This window comes from Rana temporaria, chromosome 2 (genome assembly GCF_905171775.1).
Source record: "Rana temporaria chromosome 2, aRanTem1.1, whole genome shotgun sequence".
In the NCBI taxonomy this organism is placed as follows: domain Eukaryota; kingdom Metazoa; phylum Chordata; class Amphibia; order Anura; family Ranidae; genus Rana; species Rana temporaria.
The window spans coordinates 48,118,385-48,131,507 of NC_053490.1; the positions used below are offsets into that span (position 1 = coordinate 48,118,385).

At 49.8% G+C, this 13,123-nt stretch overlaps 1 protein-coding gene across 1 annotated transcript in view; it reads left to right on the forward strand.

Annotated features, from left to right (window-relative positions):
- PIWIL4 (piwi like RNA-mediated gene silencing 4) overlaps positions 1 to 13,123 on the forward strand; it is a 356,967-nt gene that overhangs the window by 158,955 nt on the left and 184,889 nt on the right. Inside the window, exon 7 of the mRNA XM_040340167.1 lies at positions 192 to 272. Within this exon, the coding sequence (XP_040196101.1) occupies positions 192 to 272 (81 nt within the window). The remainder of the gene's footprint in view (positions 1 to 191; positions 273 to 13,123) is intronic.

The window sequence follows — 13,123 nt, forward strand, 5'->3', positions numbered from 1 at the left end:
AATATTGATTACTTGTGGCTCCTCATTTAACGACTAATTTGATTAACGACCTGGTCATTGGAACTGAATCTGGTCGTTAGGTGAGGAGAGCCTGTATTGGGTTTATTTCTTCGTATTTACATACAAAAGGAAATTATAAATACTGGGTAATAAAGAGGAATAACTCATATATATTTATTTTTCTTTTCCAGGATCTTTAGAAGCCTTAACATGTACCAAGTGGGACGCAATTACTACAATCCTTCCAATCCAGTGGAAATTCCTCAGCACAAGTACTACATTAATAATTACTACAATTATCACAGTAGTTCTTCGCATATTAAGAGCAAAAATCAGGCAATGTGTATAAATTAAACCATGCTTAATGTTGCACCCCAGGCAGATGGCTTAATACAAAGTAGAAATATACCTTTATGCTCACAGCCTCACAGCTTGTGATAGAACAGTGAAGCGGCAACACCACAATGTTTGTTTCTCTCCTGTCACCATGTTTTTTTGATGTTCCTTGACATCACATGCATGTATGCAGCGCACTTAATTGGCTTCAAGTGCTGCCCTTAACTCTACCTATGTGGGTTATAATGTAGAGAGGATTACAAGAGGCTATTGAAGTCACATTCAGCTATTTGAAATAGTTAAATTTGAAAAATATTTTATTTATATATATATATATATATATATATATATATATATATATATATATATATATATATTTAAAAGGAAATACATAATTGTACTAAATTGTTTTATTTATATATATATATATATATATATATATATATATATATATATATACATACATACATACATACATACACACACACACACACACACACACACACACACACACACACACACACACACACACACACGCAGGGTTTGACAAATTTTCTTGGAATCTAGGAGCCAGCTAAAAAAAATTTGGAGCCAGAAAACGTGCCCGTCCCGCCAAACTCACGCACAGAAGCGAACGCATACGTGAGTAGTGCCCGCATATGTAAACGGTATTCAAACCACACATGTGAGGTATCGCTGCGATTGGTAGAGCAAGAGCAATAATTCTAGCCCTAGACCTCCTCTAACTCAAAACATGCAACCTGTAGAATTTCTCTTTCGTTCATAGACGGACACAGCCTTCATTGACCTTAGGGTTATGCTTCTTCCTACCAGGAGATTTAGGCAGAATTCTACAGCACTTAAGGTGTTAAAAACTTTCCTTCATGCTGCTCCTCCCAGGGGGCGTGGCTCCCCCAGGCATAACCCACACCCTGCTTTAGCAGCCTCAGTTTGTTTTCTGCCTAACGACAGGAGGTCAAGGCTATCTCTGGAGTTCCTGGACTCTGGAGTTTTTTTCTGGCGATTTTTCTCGCTTTTTTTATTATTTTGTTCCTGCATTTTTGAATCCTGCGATTCTTCTATCAACAGCCGACTGGGTGACAGGCTGGGTCCTCGACTCTTGTAGTCCCCCCATGTTCGGCCTTCGAGCGTGTGCCGGCCCTCAGCTCAGCTTTGGGACGTCCACGACAGGCCCCATTGCTCCAGGGGCGGCCGGGGAACTTTGGTTCTAGGGCACACATATGACCGGTCTCTATGGCTTTGTCACAGTGTGTCTGGCCGACAGCCATGCCGTTTACGGACGTTGGTTCTGTCTGGGATACCTCCAGCCGGGTAGTCGCAGGACAGGTAAGTAGTGGCCCCTTACTCAGGTAAGTGGTCTGGCTGGTGGTTTCCCTGGGGAGGTCGACTGAGGGTCCGCCCTGCTTTCCTCTCTCCCCTTCCTCTCCCTCCTTCCCCTGACTGGGTAGTGGCTGTGAAGGGGGGCCTCCTGGGTTTTCTTTGTTACCACCGGGGCCCGTGTGTTGTTAGGGGGACTGTGTTGTTACTCTGGGGGGTGCTGCTGTGTGCTGCTGTGTTCTATGAGGTAATTTTTACCTCAGACAGCGGCCGTCTTGGAAATCTCCTTGGTAACGCTGTGATTCTTTTCTGAGGTAACAAAGCAGTCAGTGCTGCTGTGTTCTATGAGGTAATTTTTACCTCAGACAGCGGCCGTCTTGGAAATCTCCTTGGTAACGCTGTGATTCTTTTCTGAGGTAACAAAGCAGTCAGTGCTGCTGTGTTCTATGAGGTAATTTTTACCTCAGACAGCGGCCGTCTTGGAAATCTCCTTGGTAACGCTGTGATTCTTTTCTGAGGTAACAAAGCAGTCAGTGCTGCTGTGTTCTATGAGGTAATTTTTACCTCAGACAGCGGCCGTCTTGGAAATCTCCTTGGTAACGATGTGATTCTTCCCTGAGATGACTCGGCACAGCCTCTGGTCAGTTTTAGTGCTGTTACAGTTTTAGTGCTGTGAATCTTCCATGAGGTGAATACACATCACAGTCAGCACATCAGAGCACACCTGAGGTTTTTCAGCTCCCTCTGCAGCTGGGTGGGGTGGTGAATACCGGGGGCCCCCATGCTCTGCAATAGCAGCAAGGAGGTGACCAGTGGGTTTTTTTTGTCCTGCCTTGCAGGGTGGGTGACTCAGCGCTGACACTATGGAACTCAAGCTATGCCTGAGTTAACCCTTAACGCCCCTCCCCCTGCCACATCTGTTATGTTGGCTGTCCTGGGTTTCTTGCCAGGTTTGAAGCAGCTAGTGCCCGGATGGGGGGTAAAAAAGCGCCCCCTCCCTGAAGCCTGCTTCTGGGGATGACACAGAATCGCTGTTTTTTTCTGGTTCTGTTATGTCAGAGGCTGCGGGTTTTTAACCCTTATGGATAGTGAGGATGACTCTGCTGCAGTCAGTTGCTGGCAAGAATTTGTTGGAGCTCTTGTTTCTGCGGTGCGTGAGGCTCTAAAAATTGAGGATGTGGCGGAGACACCTCCGTGTCAGTACCAGCAGACTACCACGCATCGCTGAAGTGTTTCCTTGTGTTCCTTATTTGGACTATATGTTATACAAGGAATGGGATGCACCGCAAAAAGTTTGTCAAAAAACTTTGCAACCCGTTACCCCCTTGAGGGGGGCTTTAAAAAAAAAAAAAAAAAAGTAGGTCTCTCCTCCGCCAGTGGACCCCCCTGTGTCCAGACTGCGTAAGGCCACCACATTGCCTGTGGAAGGGGCTCCTGCATTTCAGGATCCCGCTGATAGGAGAGTGGAGGCCGTGGCCCGCTCCCTATTCACGGTGGTGGGTTCGGCGGTGAGGCCGGCTCTGGCCGGGGCCCTGGCAGGCCCCGACTAAAAGGGCGAAGCTCCTGCTGCAGGAGCTGGAAGAAGGACCTCTAAGGTGGCCTTGGTGATCACCGTTAAGGGTGAACGGTCTTTTTGGGTCTTCCCTGACTGGCATCATTGAGGATGCCACAGGTGGTAAGCGCATGCTGTTCCCACGGTTTGGGAAGGGCTAGGGACCTCGCCCTGTGCAAGGACCCTCCTTGCCTACCTCCAAGCGTTTTTTCGCTCGCCCTGTGCGGTGGGGGTAGGTCTACATGGTGCTTGAATCCCCGCTGCGGGGTAGCAGCGCACCGGATACCGCATGCCTAACAAGTCTGCGGACATACCTGCTTCCGCCTGAAGGTCTGCTCCCGCCCGTGTCTCGGGTGGGAGACTGGCTTCGCATTGCGAAGTGTTTTCCTTGGGGTACAAGATTGAGTTTCTCTCTTGTCTGCCAAACAGGTTTTTTCCCTCCGGCTTCTGGCCTCCTCCGGTTCGCCGGTTGACTCCGTCAGGGGCTGTCCAGGATCTTCTGGTCAGGGGAGTGATTGTGCCAGTTCCCTCGTTGGAACGGTCTCGGGGTTTTACTCCATTCTGTTTGTGTCCCCATGGAGGATGGGGCCCGGTCGATCCTGGGCCTCAAGTCCCTCGTTTTGTTTTGTCAGGTTTTTCTGGCATCCTTGGATGTCATGAACGTGTACCTGCATATCCTCAAACCACCAGAGATTCTGTGCTTTGCGGTCGGGGGGGACCATTTTCAATGGTGTCCTTCCCATTCGGCGGGTTTTCGCCAAGGTGCTCGTACCGATACTGGCCCGGCTGTGACAGCGGTGGTTTGTTATCATGGGATGTCTGGACGACATTCTCCTACGAGCTTCTTCGAGCTCTGCATTGGTGGAGCCGTGTCTATCACGTGTCGGGCTCTCCGAGTGTTCGGCTGGTTTCTGGATTGTCCTGAAATCAGGGTTGATTCCGTCTCAGGGATACCTGAGACTGGTCCTGGATTCCTCCGGGGCGGGAGTGTTTTTCTCCTAGCGGAAAAACTTCAGACTCTGCTATCTGCTGTGCAGCAGTTGCCGACCCAGAAGCGGTCATCTCTGCGATTCTGCAGGAAGGTTCTGGGTCAGTTGGTAGCCTCTTTCGAGGCGGTTCCGTATGCCCAATTCCACGCCAGGGTACTACGGAGGGAACTGCTGTCACGATGGGACTAGCTTCCGTCATCTCTGGATTACCAGATTCAGTTGAGTCATCTGATCATGTCTCCCCTGGTATGGTGGCTGGCGTTTCCGGTGCTTCGGGCCGGAAAGTCATTTTTCTGCAGGCCACTGGACAGTGGTCACGACGGATGCCAGCCTCTCCGGTTGGGGAGGGGCGCTTGGGGCACCCAGTCAGCCCAGGGGCACTGGACTCAGGTGGAGTCCTGCCTACTGATCAACGTTCTGGAGCTCCGAGCAATCAAGCTTTGCCTTACCAGGTGGTCCCTGGATCTACAGGGCCGACCGGTCAGGATCCTGTCCGATAACACCACGTCCGTGGCGTAGGTTGATCATCAGGGAGGCACACAGAGTTCTGTTGCAGCGACGGGGGTCGCGCGCATCCTTTCGGTGGGCCGAAGGGTCCGTTCCGGCTCTATCGGCCGGGTACATTCCGGGAATACGGAATTGGCTAGCCGACTACCTAAGTCGCACTGCACTGGGCCAAGGAGAGTGGTCTCTCCACCCGCAGGTGTTTCGGGGTCTGTGCCGAAAGTGGGGCACTCCGGACGTGGACCTTCTAGCGTCCCGTCTCTATATCGGTAGGTGCCACGGTTCGTGGCCAGGTTTAAGGACCCGTGGGCGGACGCGTCAGGCGCGTTGGTGGCTCCTTGGGGTCGCTGTCGCCTACTTTACACCTTCCCTCCTCGGAAGCTTCTTCCTCGCCTGCTGCGCAGAGTAGAAGCTGTAGGGATTCTATCGGTCCTGATTGCCCCAGATTGGCCGCGTCGCTTCTGGTACGCGGACCAGGTGCGTCTGCTGGCAGACGCCCCCTAGCGTCTTCCCCTGGGAATTGATTTTCTGTTACAGGGTCCAATCTTCCACCCTGTTTCACAGCCACCGGCCTTAGCGGCGTGGCTGTTGAGAGCCAGGGGCTTAAGGACCGAGGCCTATTGGGCTCGGTGGTCTCTACCGTGCTGCCTGCACGGAGGTCTACCTCACGTAGGTTTTTTCCTCATACATGGAAGGCCTACTTCTCTGTGTGTGGGGAGATGAACTGGCACTCTCGTACATGCGTTGTGTACAGGATTCTGCTGTCTTTGCAGCAGGGAGTGGTTCAGGCTCTCGCCTTACGTACGGTTAGGAGCCAGATTTCTGCTCTGGCTGTTTTTTACTTGCAGCGACCCTTGGCATAGCACTCCTGGGTGCGTGCGTTGGGTCAGGGGGGCTGGCAGGTGGCCCCTCCGGTGCGCCCTCCATTACCCCCATGGGACTTGAATTTAGTCCTTTCAGTGCTTCGGGATGCTCCCTTTTGAGGACATTCGGGAGGTTTTTTGTTTTATTGTCACAAAAGGTGATTTTATTTCTGGTAGCAATTACCTCGATCAGACGGGTGTCTGTCTGTTCTGGTGGCCTTGTCTTGCAAGGCTCCCTGCTTGGTCATCCGTAAGGATGAGGTGGTGCTGCGGCCGCAGCCGTTTTTCTCCCTAAGGTCGTTTCGGCTTTTCACTTGGATGTGGACATTGTTCTTCCATCCTTGTGTCCTCAGCCGAAGAACCCGAAGGAGGCCACTTTACATTCTTTGGATGTGGTTCGGGCCCTTCGAGTTTACTTGTCGGCGACAGCTCCGTTCCGGATGTCGGACTCGCTGTTCGTGTCTGTGTCCGGTCCCAGTAAGGGCCTGGCAGTTTCGTCGGCCACCATTTCCAGGTGGATCCGACGGATTGTGCTTCAGGCCTATGCCCTGAAGGGCGGGCGCCCCCCTTTCGGGTCATGGCGCATTCGACCAGGGCGATCGGGGCCTCTTGGGCTTTCCGACACCAAGCCTCTGTGTTACTGGTGTGTAAGGCTGCGACCTGGTCGTCGGTCCACGCTTTTTCAAAGTTTTATATGGTGGATGTGAGTGCATCTTCGGATGCCTCCATTGGCCGCAGGGTGTTACAGGCGGCAGTTTAAGGTTGGAGTTCCTCCGTTGAGTACCTCCGGTTTTTGTTTGGGGTGTAACCTGTTTTTGCTGTTATTTTTCCCACCCCTCGAATTTTTTTGACACTGCTTGGGGACGTCCCTAAGGTCAATGAAGGCTGTGTCCGTCTATGAACGAAAGAGAAAAAAGGATTTTTGTACTCACCGTAAAATCCATTTCTCTGAGTTCATAGACAGGCACAGCACCCACCCCTCCTTTGTTTGTACTGCTTGTTACGAACTGAGGCTGCTAAAGCAGGGTGTGGGTTATGCCTGGGGGAGCCACGCCCCCTGGGAGGAGCAGCATGAAGGAAAGTTTTTAACACCTTAAGTGCTGTAGAATTCTGCCTAAATCTCCTGGTAGGAAGAAGCATAACCCTAAGGTCAATGAAGGCTGTGTCCGTCTATGAACTCAGAGAAATGGATTTTACGGTGAGTACAAAAATCCTTTTTTTTTGGTCTAATTTTACTGTTGTCTTATATTTTTATTTAAAAAAGTGTATTTTCCCCCAAAAAAGTGCGTTTGTAAGACCGCTGTGCAAATACAGTGTGACAAAGTATTGCAACGACCGCCATTTTATTCTCTAGGGTGGGGGAGGTGGGGGCGATCACGTCGGGCAGCGCCGGCCGGTAATTGAGGCCGCGGCTTTGCGGCCTTCTGCAGGCCTAAGCTTCCCCCGGGCGCCAGGTCACTAATTCTAGTCGCAATTGCAACCAGGCGACCGGATTTTGTCGAACCCTGTGTGTGTGTGTGTGTATATATGTGTATATATATATATATATATATATATATATATATATATATATATATATATATATATATATACACATGTCTATTCTAGCTTAAAGCCCTGGTTCACATTGATGCTACGTTGAAATCGTACTACTTCTCGATTTCAGGTGCTACTTGGCTGACATCTGCACCACGTCTATTGAAGTCTAACCTGAAATCGCTAAAAGTAGTGCAGGACCAACTTTTGCAAACCCATGTAGCGCAGCAAAGTCAGCGCCACAGCGATTGGAACGGTGCCATTGCCAGCAATATGCTGCGACTTGTCATGTGATTTGACCTCAAATCGCTCCAATGTGAACAAGGATTGAAGAGATATCAAACCCAAAACCAGAAAATTTATTATATTGCAGCTTTCCAGTCATTAGATGTGGTGGCTGCATTGAATGAATGAATGAATGAATGAAAAACTTATATAGCGCGGCACATGCGAACTGAATCGCTTCTGGGCGCTTGATGGTTCCTGTCTCTTGACATCAAAAGAGCAGAGTTTTAATCTGTCTTCTGAAGGCCAGGTGGTTTTCCTCCAACCGAATGCTGGTTGGTAAAGCGTTCCATAGTCTTGGACCCTGGAATGCAAACCTTCTTTCTCCTTTGGACTTGTATCTGGCTTTGGGTACCTTGATCAGGTTTTGGCCCGTAGATCGCAGAAGGCGATTGGAATTGTGGGGTTCTATCTTGTCGCAAAGATATTGCGGAGCCTTCCCATGGATGCACTTATGTGTCAGACAGAGTGCTTTAAAAGCAATTCTGTCCTTTACTGGCAGCCAGTGAAGGGTTCTCAGTGAAGGTGAGATTGATTCCCATGTTTTTTTCCCAGTCACAAGTCTGGCGGCCGTATTCTGAACGACTTGCAGACGAGAGATTTGGTACTTTGGGAGTCCGAGGTAGAGGGCATTTGCGCAATCCAATCTGGAGTTCACAATTGTTCCCACCACGACTGCTACGTCTTCCTTAGGGATAAATGGAATAAGTCTGCGTAGTAGGCGCAGTAGATGGTGAGAACTGCTGACTACTGACCCTATTTGTGCGTCCATTGTTATGTAGGTATCAAAAATGACCCCAAGACTTTTGACTTTGGAGCTAGGGCTGATGATTTGGCCCAGAATGGGAGGGGGTGTCCAGGTTGTTGCCAGTTGACTCTTGCGACTGGCCTGAAACAGGAGAAGTTCTGTTTTGGAATTGTTGAGTTTTCTTTTCTTAGTTTACAAACATTTTATTGAGGTACATCTCTCTTGTTACCTTTTATCAGAATATACAGTGAACTAAGTAATAAGAAAACAAAGAAAACTGGAAGATAAAATGTATGTAAAGAAAAAATGTAAGGGTTACAATGGGAGTAAGCCAGATTGCATCTGCAAGGTATGATAAATGGGTAATAGCAGATTATGTTTAGGCCAAGACGTTAACATGTAGAGTCCTCATCAGTACTGGGTATGTTAACATGAAAGCCCTTCAACCTATGTGGTCATTGGTAATAGGCATTAGGAGGTCTCCAAGCTCAGTACATGTTTGGTGAGTTGACCAACTTCCCCATGTACAGTCAAAGATGTGCATAGTGTCTAGGAGAGTATGATGCACTCTCTCCATCAACCTGATGGATTCCATACGTAGAAGCACTTGTGACCATGATATTGAGGGGTGTCGCCAGTTTAAGGCGATGGCCCATTGGATAGCACTGAAAAGTGTATTCCCTAGCTTCTGTTTAGGGGGAGACCCCTGGGAGTTCTGCAAATAGAGCGCACATCTGAAACTTTAGGGTCATAGGTGCTCCAGTTAGCTTGAGTATCAGCAAGCAGTTTTTTTTACCATAATGGTTTCAGAACCATGCAGTTCCAAAATGTGTGTAGGAGAGTACCCCTGTCCTGACAGTCATCTGAAGCATGTGTCCGCAACCAGTGGGTAGATTCTGTGCAACCTGTCAAGGGTAAAGTACCAGCGGGTATGTAATTTAACTACTGTCTCTTTGATGGAGCATGGTGCATTTATGCATGTTAGAGACCATATCCTGCTAGTCCTCCGCTGAAAACTCCTGGGCTGTCTCTGTCCCCCAACCTATCATGGCTGTAGTTTTAGTTGTAGTATTGTGGTCATTAAGGTACTGGTATAAGATTGAGATGGTCCCCCTATCTCTAGAGGCCTCCCCACAAAGGCTCTGAAATGGTGATTTAGCCAGTTTCACGCCTTGCACTAGGGAGCTAGAAAAGAAGTGTCGTACTTGCAAATATTTATAAAAATTCAGATCTATAGAGAGCAAAATTCTGTTGTAGGTGTTCAAATGAGCAAAAGGATGTGCCTTGCAACAGAGACTCTAAGGTTGCAAGCCCCTGAAAGATCCAGCTGTAGAATAATAGGCCTGTGTGGAAGGCCGGAGGGAACTAGGTTCCCCTAGGAAAGAGGCCAAGTGTGGTGGATTAGATAGCAATTTAAACTTCTCCTTGTAGAGAGATCAGAGATAAACATTGGTTTTCTTTTCTTTGGCTTCTTTCCTCTGCTTTCACCTGGTGATCTGGCCAGTAAAACATCTTCTGTATAAGTGAGGCTCTTCTCTGGATGAATGAGCACTGGAAGAGGAGCAGCAAACATCAGTATTTTTTCCCTCTGCTGTTCATTGCTGTCGGGGTGGACCTGTGGGGGGGGGCTCATTTTCCCACCAGGGGACTGTGGGGTGTCTGGGCCTGTGTTTTGCCTGTGGGGGTGTATTTGCCTCAGAAAGGCCTCATTAGGTATTCTCATTCTCGTCGCAGCTTTTTGACGCCATTTTTGCGGTGCCCGCGCCATGTTTTTGTAGCCTGCTGCTACCATTGTAAATCTCCATTTTGTTGTGGTGCAGTTTGCTATTGCGGTCCGCCATTTTACTGTGGCCATTCCCTGCTCCATCTGAGGTGTCCGGCGGCCATTTTAGAGGGGGTTTTGGCTCTAGTGCTGGGCTGAGAGCTGTTTTTAATGGAGTCAGTGTCTGGTCTTCCTCCCCAAGGCATGCCAAAAGGTGGCAGCTGGGGTTCCTGCAGTTAATGGACACTTTGTTAGAGCGGCATGATAGTGTTGGGGGGGGGGGGGGTTGAAATATGCCCTTCCCCCCACCATCCCCCGGGGACTGCTCTGCCTCAGACCGGGACCTGGCTGTCACGTCCCTGGTTCTGTGTGGTCTGTGTAAGTGGGCCAGGGTCTTTCTTGTGAGGAAAACTCCTCACTGGGGTCAGTGACAGGGCACTTGTCAGTGCGCTGCTGCAAGGAACTCGCTTATGCTGTATTGTGCAGCGGAGGTATCCTCTGAGGGCTCTGTATTTTTTGTGCACACAATCCAGACCGCTCTGTAAAGGTTTTCCTTATATATCCTTTTCTTTTGACAAGTTCATTGATAAGGAATGGGAAAGGCCGCAGAAGTCCTTGCAGTTCCTCAATGCCTGGCGATTTGGTACCTCTTTGAGGAGAGTTTAAAAAAAAAAAAAATTATATATATATATATATATATATATATATATATATATATATATATACGCTTCTCCTTAGGTAGTGGCCTCCGGTGCCCAGTTAAAAAGTGGTGACCACTCTTCCTTTAATAGGGACCCCTGTCTTCAAGGACCATTCTGATAGGAGGTCCAAGGCGCTGACCCGCTCCGTTTACCATGCTGGTGTCTGCATCGCGGGCTGTTCTGGCCACAACCTTGGTGTCTCAGACACTCGCTGAATGGGCAAGGTTTTGCACCAGACTGGAGGAGCTCCAGCTCCCTCCCTGTTTTTTTTAGACTGGCCAACAAGTTGGTCCAGGGCCTTGTATAAGTCTGTGATGCTACACGGGATGCAGCATCCTTGATATCCAGAGCCTCTGTTTCGGTGGTGGTTTTGCGCTGCCTGATTTGACGGAAATGCTGGTCTGCTGACCAAGCATCCAAAAAGCCCTGGCTGATTTACCCCTCAGGGGTAGGAGGTTTTGGTACCTCATTGGATGACATTATCACGAATGTCACTGGGGGTAAGAGCACTCTCCTCCCTCAGTCCGCTAGGGGGAAGGAACCGCGCTGTGTGCCGGGTCCTTCATTCCCCGCTCAGAAGCGGTATTTTTCGTCAGTCAGGGCCTGCGGGTAAACCCTCCCAGGCCGACAAAAGCTCAGCTGGGGGACGGGATCAAACCCAAACCCGCCAATGTATGTCGCCTTCCCCTGCCCCTCTCAGTTGGGGGGGGGTGGCTTTGCAGGTTCACAGCTCGGTGAACCTTCCTGCTCTCCAACCAGTGTGTCTGCGAGGTGGTCTCCTCGGAGTACTTGATAGGGTTCCTCCTATCCACTGAACAGATTCTTTCCCTCGAGTCTCCCTCTCCTTCCGGCTTGTCGGTCTGCCCTGCTGGGGCAGTGTGGGACTTGCTAAGCTGTGGGGTAATTTTACCTGTCCTGCAGGACGAGAGGTTTCAGGAATTCTATTTAAGTCTGTCCTCGGTCCCAAAAACGGACGGGGTCCGTCCAATTTTGGGCCTCACAGCCCTAAATGCCTTTGTGAGAGTTGGGTAGTTCCTCATGGAACCTATTCGTTTAGTGGTAGCTGCGCTCCATCCGGGGGACTTTCTAGCGCCCTTGGACATCAAGGATGCATACTTGCATGTCCCAATTTGCGCAAGTCACCAGAGGTTTCTACACTTCACGATAGGGGAGGACCACTATCAGTTTTGTGGCCCCTCCTTGTGATCTAGCGCCAGCACCAAGAGTTTTCACCAAGGGGCTCGCACTGATCCTAGCCTTGCTGGGACAGCGAGGCTTTGCCATCGTGGGCTATTTAGACGACTTTCTTCTGAAAGCAGCTTCTGGCTCAGAATTAGAGGAGGATGTGTCTATAGCCTCCAAGAATTCGGGTGGGTGTTAAACATTTAAAAGTCGGTCCTGGTTCCGACTCAGCGTTTGGAGTACCTAGGGTTGATCCTGGACTCCTCGGTGGCGAAGGTCTTTCTTCCCCTGGAGAAATTGAAGTGAAGGTGTTGACATCACGCAATTGGTCATCTCTCGGTTTTTGCGTGCGAGTCCTGGGCCTGTTGGTAGCCTCCTTTGAGGCGGTACCGTATGCCCGGTTCCACACTTGTGTTTTGCAGAAGGAGATACTGTCCAATCAGTACAAATCTCCTTTGTCTCTGGATCGTCAGATTCAGGTAAGCCACCTAGTCAGAGTCTACCGATCGATGTCCTAGAATTCCGTGCGATCTGGATTCAGCCGGACAGGGCTACGGCCGTGGCTTAGGTGTACCATCAGGTAAACTGGCAGGCGGAATACCTGAGTCGCCAGATGCTGGACCAGGGCGACTGGTCTTTGCACTTGGGGATGTTTCAACTCCCTTGCAGGAGGTGAGGCTCACAGGGCATGGATCTCCTGACCGCACGTCCCTACCACATGGTGTTGAAGTTCGTGGCCAGGTCTGGTATTCCTGTTAAGACGCATCAGACGCGTTGGTTGCCCTGTTGGTTCATTATCGGCTACTTTTATGCCTTTCCTCCATTGTAGTTGCTTCTTCGGCTGCTCCACAGAGTGGAGGCCGAGGGGATCCCGATGATCCTAATCGCTCCAGATTGGCCTTGGCGTACTTGGTACGTCGATCTCGGGCGCCTGGTTGTGGATGTACCCTGGCGGTTGCCAAGATGGGAGGACCTTCTGTCTCAAGGTCCCATACTTTATTCTGTTGTACAGTCGCTAGCTTGCACGGCATGGCTTTTGGTAACCAGGTTTTAAGAGGACCGGGGTCTGTCCTACTCAGTTATTTCAACCATGCTGAGGGCACGGTAGTCTTCTTCCAGAAAGATCTACCATCGTACCTGGAAGGTCTACATCAGGGTTTGACAAATTTGCTTGGAATCTAGGAACCAGCTAAAAAAGTTAGGAGCCAGAAAACGCACCCGTCCCGACAAGCTCGCACGCAGAAGCGAACACATACGTGAGTAGCGCCCGCACATGTGAGGTATCGCCGCGATCGTTAGAGCGAGAGCAATAATTCTAGCTCTAGAC